The sequence below is a fragment of the Lampetra planeri genome, chromosome 60, assembly GCF_965212315.1.
Source record: "Lampetra planeri chromosome 60, kcLamPlan1.2.h2, whole genome shotgun sequence".
Taxonomy (NCBI): domain Eukaryota; kingdom Metazoa; phylum Chordata; class Hyperoartia; order Petromyzontiformes; family Petromyzontidae; genus Lampetra; species Lampetra planeri.
The window spans coordinates 1,125,308-1,137,524 of record NC_136166.1 but is presented as its reverse complement, the minus strand read 5'-3'; the positions used below and the strand labels follow the sequence as shown (position 1 = coordinate 1,137,524).

General features: G+C 50.7%; 1 protein-coding gene across 1 annotated transcript; it reads left to right on the top strand.

The window, feature by feature from the left end:
• Positions 1–2,060: 2,060 nt before the first annotated feature.
• Positions 2,061–12,131, top strand: LOC144736286 (uncharacterized). The gene is made up of 2 exons (XM_078618930.1): positions 2,061–2,571; positions 7,628–12,131. The coding sequence occupies exon 2, from the start codon at positions 7,665–7,667 to the stop codon at positions 8,883–8,885; it is 1,221 nt and encodes a 406-aa protein (XP_078475056.1). The 5' UTR covers positions 2,061–2,571; positions 7,628–7,664; the 3' UTR covers positions 8,886–12,131.
• Positions 12,132–12,217: the final 86 nt, after the last annotated feature.

The following is a 12,217-nucleotide window of genomic DNA, read 5'->3' as shown; positions in this document are numbered from 1 at the left end:
TGTGGCAATCGAAACTTCGTGATCTATTTTTTTTTCTACCTACGTGACTTTACCGAACAAGCCAAAGAGTTGATTTCTGCGGTCACGAAAGCTTCAAATCAAGATTTAACGTAGATAGGTTCAAAGAAAATAACAAAAAACTACGACGTTTCGATCGCGATACAAGCAATCGTCATCAGGAGAATAAAAGAGCGAGAAAGCTGCTGAGGCAGGCTGCTTTAAAGGTTTTAAATGTGTGTAGCCCAAGGGCCATAAACGTAGTCGGCGGGGCGAGTGACGTTAAAGTCAGAAATGTGCAAGTCAATGTAAGATCGCAGAGCCACCGCCACATCGAGGATATCTCTCACAATTCAGTGGCCACCTCCGAGCCTTCGTCATCGTGGAGGGAGCTCTGCGACCTACATTGACATGCAAATTTATCACTTTAATATCACTCGCCCCGCCCACTTTGTTTATGACCCTTGGGCTACACCCATTTAAAACCTTTAAAACGGCCTGCTTCAGCAGCTTTCCTGCTCTTTTTTTCTCCTGATGACGACTGCTTGTATCGCGATCGAAACGTCGTAGTTTTTTTGTTATTTTTGTTATTTTCTTTGAACCTATCTACGTAACTTTACCGAAAGACCCAAGAATATGAATTCCTTGAGACCTCATTTGCCAGTAGCAAGATATAGTAATAGGTTTTTACCCTTTTATCTGGCACCAAAACTGAAACCTTTATACAAGGGATCATGTTTGCAATAACCACAACACAAGCAGCCTTTTTGTTTGCATTTTGACTGCTTGTGTTGTGGTTATTGCAAATATGATCCCTTGTATAAAGGTGTCAGTTTTGGTGCCAGATAAAAGGGTAAAAACCTACTATATTAATTTCTGCAGTCACGAAAGCTTTAAGTCGAGGTTACGTTCTCCACATGGACCCCCCCCCCCATTAATAATCATGAGCAGGTCACGTAACTCCACATCGAACAGCCCCCCTCATTAATAATCATTATAAGGTGACGTCCTCCACATGGACCCCCCCCCCCCCTCATTAATAATCATGAGCAAGTCACGTAACTCCACATCGAACAGCCCCCCTCATTAATAATCATTATAAGGTGACGTCCTCCACATGGACCCCCCCCCCCCCCTCATTAATAATCATGAGCAGGTCACGTAACTCCACATCGAACAGCCCCCCTCATTAATAATCATTATAAGGTGACGTCCTCCACATGGACCCCCCCCCATTCATAATAATTAGCGGCTGACGTCACTCCATATTGAGTCCCCCCCCCCCCACGGCATTAATAATGACGTCACTCCACACGCAGAAAGGTGGAGCGAAAACTACAATTTGTTTCGGCACAATTGCTTGCACTTTGCCGCTAACACGTTCCTTCGGACTGGGCAGATAGGAACTTGGTTGGACAGCGCATTCGTGCACGACAGACAAATATGCACGACAGACAGACAAATAATCCCTAGTGGGCAGTGTGGACCCTGTTGTTCCTACCTGTAGTATTAGTATAAAGTAATCTACGCGTCACCTTCAGTAACGTGCCTCCCGTGTGTCTCCCGCGCGTCACGTCACTCAACATAAATATTCACGTCGTCGCTGCATTTCATTACTAACGCTGAGGAAGTTGGAGCGACTGTTGCTGCTTTTGTAACACCATTTAACCCATCTTTATAGAACGTTCAACATCACAATGCAACGTCACATCGCGCTGCATTTCCTGCCTTCATTTCCTTCTTCGCCACGTCTAACTAAATGGAGGTCAACTTTACACGTCCACATTATGCTGAAATAAAAATGTATCCTAAAAATCGACATTCTTCAGCTCCTTTGCGGCCATTGACTCCAATTACAATGTTTGCAACTCTGGCGAGCTAAAGCAGAACGTGACGACGTCTCAGAGCACTGCACCTCGAGTCTGTGAGTGTCCGTCTAATGCAGAGGCACAGCGGCATTGCGTCAGCTGTGCTCATCACATTGTTGCGTGGAACAATCACTGCCGTCGCTGCAGTGATTGTTGCGTGATTGTTGCGTGCAACAATCGCTGCCGTCACTGGCATAAAACGAAGTCATAAAACACCTCGCTTCATATCACTGCAGCACTATATAAACTCACCTTCAATTTGTCCAAATTCACTGCTCTGATACTTGATTCTCTTCTGCTTTCGGTTGCTGTACTAACTCACATTAATGCAGTGCTACAGTTACATGCAGTACGGTGTTTTATGAAACAAATTTTGCCAATACTCCCCGCCATTACATTCCGCTAATTAATCATCGTTAACGACTGCCAAGAAACCTGGAGCGGAAATCAAAATTTGTTTCGGCACAAATTACAGTTTTTAAAGTCCATGGTCCCCTCTTTATCCAGAGCTAACCGGACAATGAATTCCACGCCACATCCCACTGCATTTTCTGCCTTCATTTATTTCTTTGCCACGTCAAACAAAAGCAAGGTGAACTCTACGCTTGCAAATGATGCTACATTAAAAATTTCTCTGCTGTTTTGCCACCATTGCCTCCGATTCAGATTGTTTGCTACTCCGGCGAGCTGCAGCACACGACAATAAGTAAGTCGCAGAGCACTGCACCTCAAGCTATTGGAATTGTTTAGGCCCAGAGGACATTTTATAACGCAAATTGCCCCTTCTTTATGGAGACGTTTCTCGGTGATTATCCAGATATTGTATCGATTTCCAATTTATTTCAAATACATCAACCGAAAGCAGTGAATTTTAACAAATTGAAGGTGAGTTTATATACAGTGCTGCAGTGACATGAAGCGAGGTGTTTTATGACTTCGTTTTGTGCCAGATTCACTGCCATTAAATTTGCACATATTACAGCTTCCGTCCTAGGACGGGCAAAGATGCGAGTCGGGAATATGCAAGCTTAGAATAAGCAATGTTATGTTTAAGTCAATGTTCATTTATCTTAAGTCTAAAACAGAGTCATGGTTTGATGTATTATGTCCGTATGGAATATAACGTGCACATGTGTGTGTGGAAAAGACATCGCCACTGGGGAGACAAAGGCGGCTTGGCGTGGTGCTGACCTCCCACCCCCTCGTGTGCCGTGCCGGCCTGAATAGGCGCTGCTCACTAACAGCACTTGCCCCAACAGTCTGTTGAGGCTACACGGGGACCTTTGCGTATGTGTACGTGATTGTGTGCGGTGAGCGCTGTCCCTTGCACTATAAACCAAAGTGGCCCAAGTCAAATTGTCGGTATGAGGCGAACATCAATGACAGTGTCCTGGACCTCACCTAGGTCAACTCGGCCTTAAATTTGTACTGTGCTCGGGATACTCATTGGGCACTCGCTAACAGCACATACCTTAACACGCCAATTAAATATATATTAATGATATACATTGTCGCTGTGAAGTGTGGTGATAATTATGCATCACCTCCGCCAACGGAGCAGCACCGACTGGTTTGCCTCGATAGGTGCTCGCTGGCAGATGTTGCCCAGCTGACTTCAACGCGACATTAGCGGTGCTGTATCTGTATTCGTGGGAGTTTTACGGCCGGGGCAAGTGCTGTTAGCGAGCACCTATTAAGGCTGGTACGCGAAGTGGTGGATGGCCAACACCAAGCCCGGCGGCCTTCGTCTGCCCAGTGATGATGGTTAGACAGCAGCCCCAGGTCCAGGAGCTGCTGTGTGTTCGCGAGTTTCCTGTCGATTCCAAACATGTTGTACGGCATGTACACTAAAAACTGGGAATGGCTTTATAAGTTGTATAATCTGCTGTGTATGTAGATGCAGCTGGTTCTTCGTGTTGTTCACATGTAGATGCCACTGGTCCTTCATATTCTGCAGATGTAGATGTCACTGGTTCTTCACGTTCTGCAAATGTAGATGCCACTGGTTCTTCACGTTCTACAGATGTAGATGCCACTGGTCCTTCATATTCTGCAAATGTAGATTCCACTGGTCCTTCACGTTCTACAGATGTCGATGCCACCACCGCCATCTATTACGCAGCGGTTGAACTTATGACTCTCGGTCCGAACAGGCAACTGGACATACGAACGGATTTGTTTGTATCTCTGAAAGTTTGTAAGTCGAATGTTCATGAGTAAAGGAGTCCCTGGACTCAGCATACACAGCAAGCATCACCCCCTCACGGTACACGTCATGCTCGGGGCCACTCTGACACGTGACGAGACTCATCCTGGTTACACTCCATCGACTTGAACTTGAGATCTCAGATGCTAAGCAGGGCTGAGCCTGGAGTGTTCTTGGATGGGCGACACCGCCAATGCACAAACCGGTTGCTATGGTGCCATGGGTCCACGTGCTGGCTTCCCATTGGCCATGAACTCATTCACCTCTGCACTGAGACGTGGTTGAGCGGTAGGAGCGCGCAAGTTGTCGGTTCGAGCCCGTAGGCCGCCCTGGTTAAGAAGAGATGTGGTTATTTTTTTAAATATTATTTACAGCGGATGTAAAAAAAATACAAAATTATCCGATTATATTATTCGGAAACAGAGAAGTGGGTCATGTGTGCCGATATCGCGGGATATATTTGAAGAAAAAAACTGCTCGCAAATTACTAGAAAACCTTGCCCAACGCTGCTTCGTTGAGCCGTATTCCAGCTCTCCGCGGTTTACCGAGTGAGCTCTGTTTTACTGGAACATGGGGGTGATGTTCCAGCTCTACACCGTTTGACGCTGCTAAGACTCTCATCTCCGCGTCGCCAAGCAATGCCGTGAGAGCTCCGCATCCTCTGCAAGCTGTTGAATGACTAGACCCTTGAGGACGATTTTGATGGTGTGTGCTTTTTTTTGTGCGATAACGTAGCACGCTCACCCCTGCTCATGCACAACAACGACAACCCTCACATCGCCGCGTGCATATCTTAGCCACGCAGTCGTGGAGGCGAGTCACAAGGACGGCCGAGATGGCGGATCGCGAACGTTCGAAGTGGCAGGGTGAGGTGCGAACGTTGGGCACAAGAGCCGCAGTGCGGGGAGAGGAATGGAGATGTGGGTTTTGTGTCGAGGTGAAATTTAAAAAGAAAGAGTGCACACACACAAGACACGAAGGAGCCATCCAGCATCCTTTCATACAATTACAAAGGTGGAAACCGTGTAGAATTAGTGACAGAAAGAGGGAGTGACAATTTCGGACCCAGGAACGTAAGCAATATTTTTTACACATCTCATCTATAAACCCTGCACACAGATTTACAACCTCTCACCGAAGGTACATGTCCACTCGAGTGGAAATCTGCCCTTATTCGTCCAGCATATGAAATTGGCTCCAAAGACCCTAATTATTAAAAACGAATCTCTCCATTCTTTCACCAGTTACTAAAATGTTCGAGAAATTACTTAAATCGTAAATAAAAAAATATGTTCCTGCATCACTTTATGCAGGAACATATCTACATTGGGTCCTGTTCATCCATAACATCCTTATTGGCAAATCTGTGCTGTACTTTCCAAATTCATTAACTTCATCGTCAAACCCAAGATGTCCATCTGATTGCCTTTTAACTATCGCAAGAACAAGAATTGGAATAGGTAACAAACCCTTTGCCGTTAAAGCATCAACGTTTTGGAACAACCTTGTTGTCTTGTTGTGGTCTGGGACTGTTGTTGTTGTTGTCTTGGTGTGGTCTGGGACTGTTGTTGTTGTCTTGGTGTGCTCTGGGACTGTTGTTGTTGTTGTCTTGGTGTAGTCTGGGACTGTTGTTGTTGTCTTGGTGTAGTCTGGGACTGTTGTTGTTGTCTTGGTGTGGTCTGGGACTGTTGTTGTCTTGGTGTAGTCTGGAACTCTTGTTGTCTTGGTGTGGTCTGGGACTGTTGTTGTTATCTTGGTGTGGTTTGGGACTGTTGTTGTTGTCTTGGTGTGGTTTGGGACTGTTGTTGTTGTCTTGGTGTGCTCTGGGACTGTTGTTGTTTTGTTCCCTTGCCCAAGCTGCGCCAGCATGTAACACCACTCCTGAAAACTGTTGGCTTCAGCCATAGTGACCCCACAAACTATTGCCCGATCTCAAACCTGAGTACGATTTCAAAGGTCATAAAGCGCCTTTGAAGCGATTACTTCTTCCCCACATTACAGCGATGGGCAGATTAAACCCATTGCAGTCGGCGTACCGGAATTTCCACAGCACTGAGACAGCTCTGCTAAAGATCGCCCATGACCTCTACAAGACCGTGGATATTCGGTGCGCCGCCGCGTTGTTGGCCTCGATTTCTCAGCAACTTTCGACACTATCGACCATGAGATACTCATCCGGCGGCTAAGGTCAAGGTTCGGTGTATTGGGTACGGCACTGGGGTGGATCGATTCATACCTTCGTGGTCGACCACAGTTCGTCAAGCTGGGAGACGAACGGACATCGCCGCTGCCGTGGCGAGTTTGTGGACCACAGGGTCCATCCTCGGGCCCTTCCTATTTTCAACGTACGCCCCCCGATCGCCGATGTCATCTCATCACACTACATTAAGTTCCATCAACATGTCGATGATATACAGTTGTACACCGCAGTGAAGTCAAAGTGAGATATGGAGAGCCTCGGTGACCTCGGAGATTGCACGCAAGCCGTGCTTGTGTGGTTTGCACAAAACGAAATGCTGCTTAATCCAGGAAAACCGGAGGTTCGGCTGGTTGGCACTCAGGCTCGGACGAAAACATTTGTGGGAGCATCAGGCGTGGCTGTCTCAGACTCCAGGAGTACAGTTTAAACTCGTCTAAAGAGCCTTGGCACCATACTCAACCATAATGTCGTTTGATCACCACATGCAAAATATAGTGAGGGCCTGCAATTTTCATATCAGGGCTCTACGGCACATTCAAACACTATTGAGTCGTGATATGGCCAATGCAGCGGTGTCTAGCATAGTATCAACATGGCTCGATTATTGCAACTCACTACAATACGGGACATCTGGCAAAAACATTACCAAGCTGTGTGCACAGAATTCTCTGGCACGTGTCGTGACGGGTACTGCAAGATCCGACCATGTCCGTTCAGTGCTCGCTGAGCTGCATTGGCTTCTGATTGCCGAACGAATACATTATAAGGTTGCACACATTACACACAAAGTACTTTCCACAAATTTACCACAATACCTCGCTGATCTCGTCAAGGAGCATAAACCATCTTCACGTGAACTCCGGTCATCCTCACAGCGGCTTCTGGCTGGCCATTGAACAAAGACGGTCACGGCATTGCGTGCTTTCGGATGGACTCCTGCGGCCGTCCAGAATGCTCTTTTTTCCGATATTAGGAAGCCGCTGAGAGCTCTGTGCACTTTCAAGTAGTCTCGATTGAAAACGAATTTCTTCAGAACTGTCTTTTGTGTTTAGTTTGTTATCCTTCCCCGCATCTCCGATTAACACGGTTGGCTATGTACAGTGTGAAAGAAGTTCAACATACATACATGTGTTTCCAGGTCATTGCTACCCATTCCCAACCCCTGTAATTGACTGCAGATAAAACGCGGCGCCTTTGCGTTCGATCGCCTTGCACTGTGAGAAGGGCGTGGACAACAAGCCGCACTCTTCATCCGATTGCCATGACGAGGAGGCAACAGATCGCTGGATGCATTGTCTGTGACAGCGAGACAGCTTGGACGCCTCTTAACCCGAGCCCGCGACTCTCCGTTGCAGGCGTCCACCAGCGTCCCCCAGCGCCCACCCGGGAGCGATGGAGCTCCACGTGAACAACGTGTCGGCCACTGCGGCTTCCGTGGGGTGGTCGCCGTCATGGCGCTGCCCGCAGGGCTGGGCTCCCCGCGCCGTCCACCGCCCCGACTGGGAGCGCCCGCTGGCGGGGACGTCCCCGCGCCGGCTGCAGCGCGAGGAGCGCGTCGCGCCGGGCCGCCACCGCGTGGCACTGGAGGGGCTGACGCCGCTCACCGGCTACATCGCGTGCGTGTCGTGTGCGCCCGTCCCGCCGCTGCTGCTCGCGCCTCCGCAGCAGCATCAGCAGCAGAGGTCGTCCCAGCAGCCGCATCTGGCGCGGCAGCAGCCAGCGCCGCATGGGGGCGAGCAGGGTGCCTGCGTCGCGTTCCACACGACCGGCCCGGACCTGGGCAACCGGAAGAAGGAGATGGCGATCGCCATCTGGGTGTCGAGCAGCGTGCTGTTGCTGCTCATCGCTGCCTTCCTGCTCTACGGCTGCCTGCGCATCTGGTGCCGCCGGCGCAGGGAGCTGGGCAAGGGCACGGTGGCCGGCGGCGCCACCAAGCAGCAGCAGCCAGAGGAGCAGCAGTTGTTGCCGCTGATGCAGCAGCAGCAACGGCAACAACGGTGTCACCAACAACCAGAGCAGCAGCAGCAGCCAGTCCAGGAACAGCAGCAGCTGGAGTTGAAGCAAGAGGAAGAGCAGCAGCTGTTGCTGACACATCAGCTGTTGCTGACACAGCAGCAGCAGGAGTGTCAACTACAGCAGCAGCCAGTGCAGGAGGAACAGCAGATACACCAAAGACATCAACATCAGGAGCTGAGTCTGCAAGATCATAATCAGCACCATCGTCCGCAGCAGCAGAAGCAACAGGAGGAGCAGCAGGAGGAGTGGCAGGAGCAGCAGCGGGGGGAGCAGCGGGAGGAGCAGCAGCAGGAGAAGCAGCAGGAGTGGCAGGAGAAGCAGCAGCAGGAGCAGCGGCAGAAACAGCAGCAGGGGGAACAGCAGCAGGAGGAGCAGCAGGAGGAGAGGCAGCAGGAGGAGTGGCAGCAGGAGGAGCAGGAGAGCGATGCTGTGGATCGTGGCGAGCAGGGAGGGCTCGCTGTGCAAGAGGAGCAGCAGCTGGGAGGGCGAGCGGCGACTCCAAGCCCGGACCCCGGCCGGACGGGCGACCCCAGGGTGCTCACCCCGAGCCAGGCCCGTGTGGCCATGGTCGCTGGTGGATCTGGGCTGGCGGAGTGAGAGGGCCCCGAGCGGTGGAGCTACCGCGGGGGGATCGGCGTCTCGGTGCTAGTGGAGCTGGGCGCTGCCGAGTTGGCGATCCGTTCGGTTTTGCTCGCGCGGTCGATGACTCGCGTCGCTGTAACGCGGCCCGGAGATCACGGCGCCGAGCCGGTGACCCCGAGGTCCTGGGTTCAAAGCTGGGTTTTGGCCGCTAGGGGTTAAACCGGGTTTCTTAAGGGTGGCGAGTTGATGGTCGAAGCCCGGTCACCAACGATGGGTGGAGACCTAGAGTCCAATACCGACTTACGAACACTATTCGATGCTCTTCAGTAGAGGACTGCATGTGGAGACCCATCGACTCCCATAGAGTCCTATACATTCACGTAGGCTGAATTGATATTAAACCAGGGCTCTCAAGTTGTGATGGTCTCAGCCCGGCCATCAATGGCGACACAAAATACACCACCATGTTACTTTTGGGTCTGCACTTAATTTAGCCGAATTCCAGCTCCAACAATTAAAATATCGGTTTGACCAGTCACGCCACAAACATTACCCTCATTTGGCAGAAGGGCTGGGAAGGTGCTGCCCGCTACCGTGTGGGCCGGAAGTCACGTGAAGGAGGGGATCTCAGAGGTGGTCCTGTGATCGTGGACACACTTTCACTGTGGCTCTCCTGCTCTGGGCCATTTCTCTGCCGAACATCGACCTTCCACCAAAGCGTAAACCAGACGCAGCGTCTGTGAAATAACGCACAGGAGATTTACAAGTTTTACATTCGTTTTGCAATGTCACTCGCATAAGGATGAAATCAGAAAGGTTTATTTTCGTAATTTCGTTCTCACCGTCATCATCATCGACATCACCACATTGCTTTTTTACAAATAGATAAACCGTGCTTATCCCATGATGTTTAACTTTATCAATTCACTGTTAGATGGAGGCTCCCTGAAAGCAACTAACAGCTATCACGATCATGTGATGCAGTGATCCACACTCACAGCCACGCATAAGCCGATTCCATCGCTCCATCTCCTTGGTTAACCTCCTGTCGGACGCGTTCCGCTCTGCATCCTGTTTCATTTGCATGGAGTGGTGCGTTGAGTAATCATATTACCTGTAATCGTATATTATTAGGAGGGTTAGAATAATCAGATTATCATAGCCGTTTTGACGGTCTACTGCTGGATGAGGCCATGTCGTATGGGTCAGGGTGGTTATTTTGACCGTACTTCACCACGTTGGCCAGCAGGGGCTTGTGAAGGCAGGGAGTGGAGGTGTGGGTAGCAAACAAATCCTCGCGGAACAACCCGAGTGCGCGTTGGAGCCGACGCGTCATTGCACACCCGGCATGACACAAACAACGCCTCTCACAAGCGCCAACACACACAACGTGGGTGAGGCTATCGGGACACTGCTGTCAAGAGTGAAGAGCAAATCCCAATCGCTCAGAGCGCAAGCGTGTACTTCAGTGTCTCCAGGTATTTTCTTGCTATCTGTACGGTTATGATTATGCCGTATGATTCAAATATGTCAGTATAATCCGAGTTAACAAATATGAATAAGCTGTAGCGAAGACCAGGGTTCTGTGTTGCATCTAGCGAGGGTTCTGAGTGTTTTACCGGATTGTTTACGGAGTTTTATGTCGCACGGCTGGAAGCAACGAGCATTGTGAACGTTAACCGAGTCAACTTCCTCACTCAACTTGGGCCCAGAGCCAGGCTGCACATGGTCGCCACTGTGGTGAACAAACTTTATTTGCTCAACGCCAGCCTGGGCCACAACGGAGTGGAGAGGGCGACGTGGCCTGTTCACTGCTGGATGAGGGCCTCCCTACGGTCGTCGCCATCCCTCGTGGTCCCCGCGATACCACGGTCCGTCTCCTGCGCACGAGCCGATCTCGGCGCTCCATCCTAGGGTGCGGGCGCGGGCCGGTGGTTGGCATCGTCTTGGGGCTTCGTTCCCCCTCCTTTGGCAGCCACTCTGTCACCGGGATCCGTCCAATCGGCCGTCAGCGAGAGAAGTCCTTGGGAGGAGACGTTAATGGAGAGGGGAAAAAAAGGCACAGCAGCAAACGGACGACCCAAGAGGAGGCGACCCGAGGATAAAAATGGACGAGATCCGGCCCCGAGTGCTTCGGACCGTGAGAAGCAACGTGTGGATGCGATCGAGGAGTTTTGAATCGGTGCGCAGGACAAGCGTGCAGGCAGTGCGTTGGGGGCCCCTCTTGTGGTGGCTCGCGACGGTAACGGCGCTGGAGCTGACTTTAGTCGTCATCAATGCCTTCCCTCGACCGCCGATCAATCGGTTATTCACCTGGGCTATTCCGCTTCGTGTTGCACATGAATTATAAAGCTAATTTCGCAGTGAAAACTGAACGGTGACTGGTAACAATACACACACACCTGATGCCGTGGCTTGAATGACCAAATGACGCTTCAGGATCCGTGACAGCGCTGTAGCGTCACAATCAATCACAAAGCGGGTCGGTGGGATGAGTACTCTCTACCGTGACAGCCTCTCTATGTCCTGTGCAATAGGGCCATTGCTCCAAACGTCTTCTGTGGTATACTTTTCTTCTTAAGGCCACAATGTTATTGACGAATGTGGTTTTTTTAAACACCTATTTGTTTTTTCAAAGAGTTGACTTCGGCTTGTCTCGTAATCGCCTGACACCACGTCACATGATACAGACAAAGCTCCCCCGTGTGGCCTTACGGGGGAGCTTTGGGGCAAGTGCTGTTAGCGAACACTTCTGAAAGCCGGCACGGCACACAAGGGGGTGGGTAGTTCAGCACTACGCCTGGCCGCCTTGGTCTCCCGAGTGGCGATGTTAACAAATTACACCAGCTACACATTTGAGGCCGAGTCGACCTAGGGGTAGCCCAGGACCGGTTCAGAAAATCGTCACTTGTGTTTGTGGCCGTAAGTGGTAAACTAATTCGGGCCCCCAGGTTCATAGCACAGGGTGCAAACCGCTGCGCCACCGTTCCCCACCGCGCGCGGGCAACACGAGTTGGCAAGGGTGGGCCGCTGTCGCAAGGCTGGCACGCCCGACGTCACGGCTCTCCTGCCGTGCCACGGCACGCTGCTGCTCAACACGTGCCAGTCGGGGCCCCTTTTGTATTTTAAGGCCACATTCAGTGTTTCAAAGCATCACAACTGCCATAGTACTATTATTATCACGTGTTATTGGCGTTTTACGATTCGTGTTAAGGTGATGACATATCGTGGTGATTTTGACAATAAAGTTCTGCTTTTACAATGCAATGCTTTCATGTGTCCGTGGGCTTCACCGGCGGATTAGTAAAGGCTGTCTCAGACGCGGTAGCTACCGCATCCAAGACGGA

Coding starts and splice junctions, on each gene's coding strand:
- LOC144736286 (XM_078618930.1), top strand. CDS start 7,665: ATGGAGCTCCACGTGAACAACGTGTCGGCCACTGCGGCTTCCGTGGGG.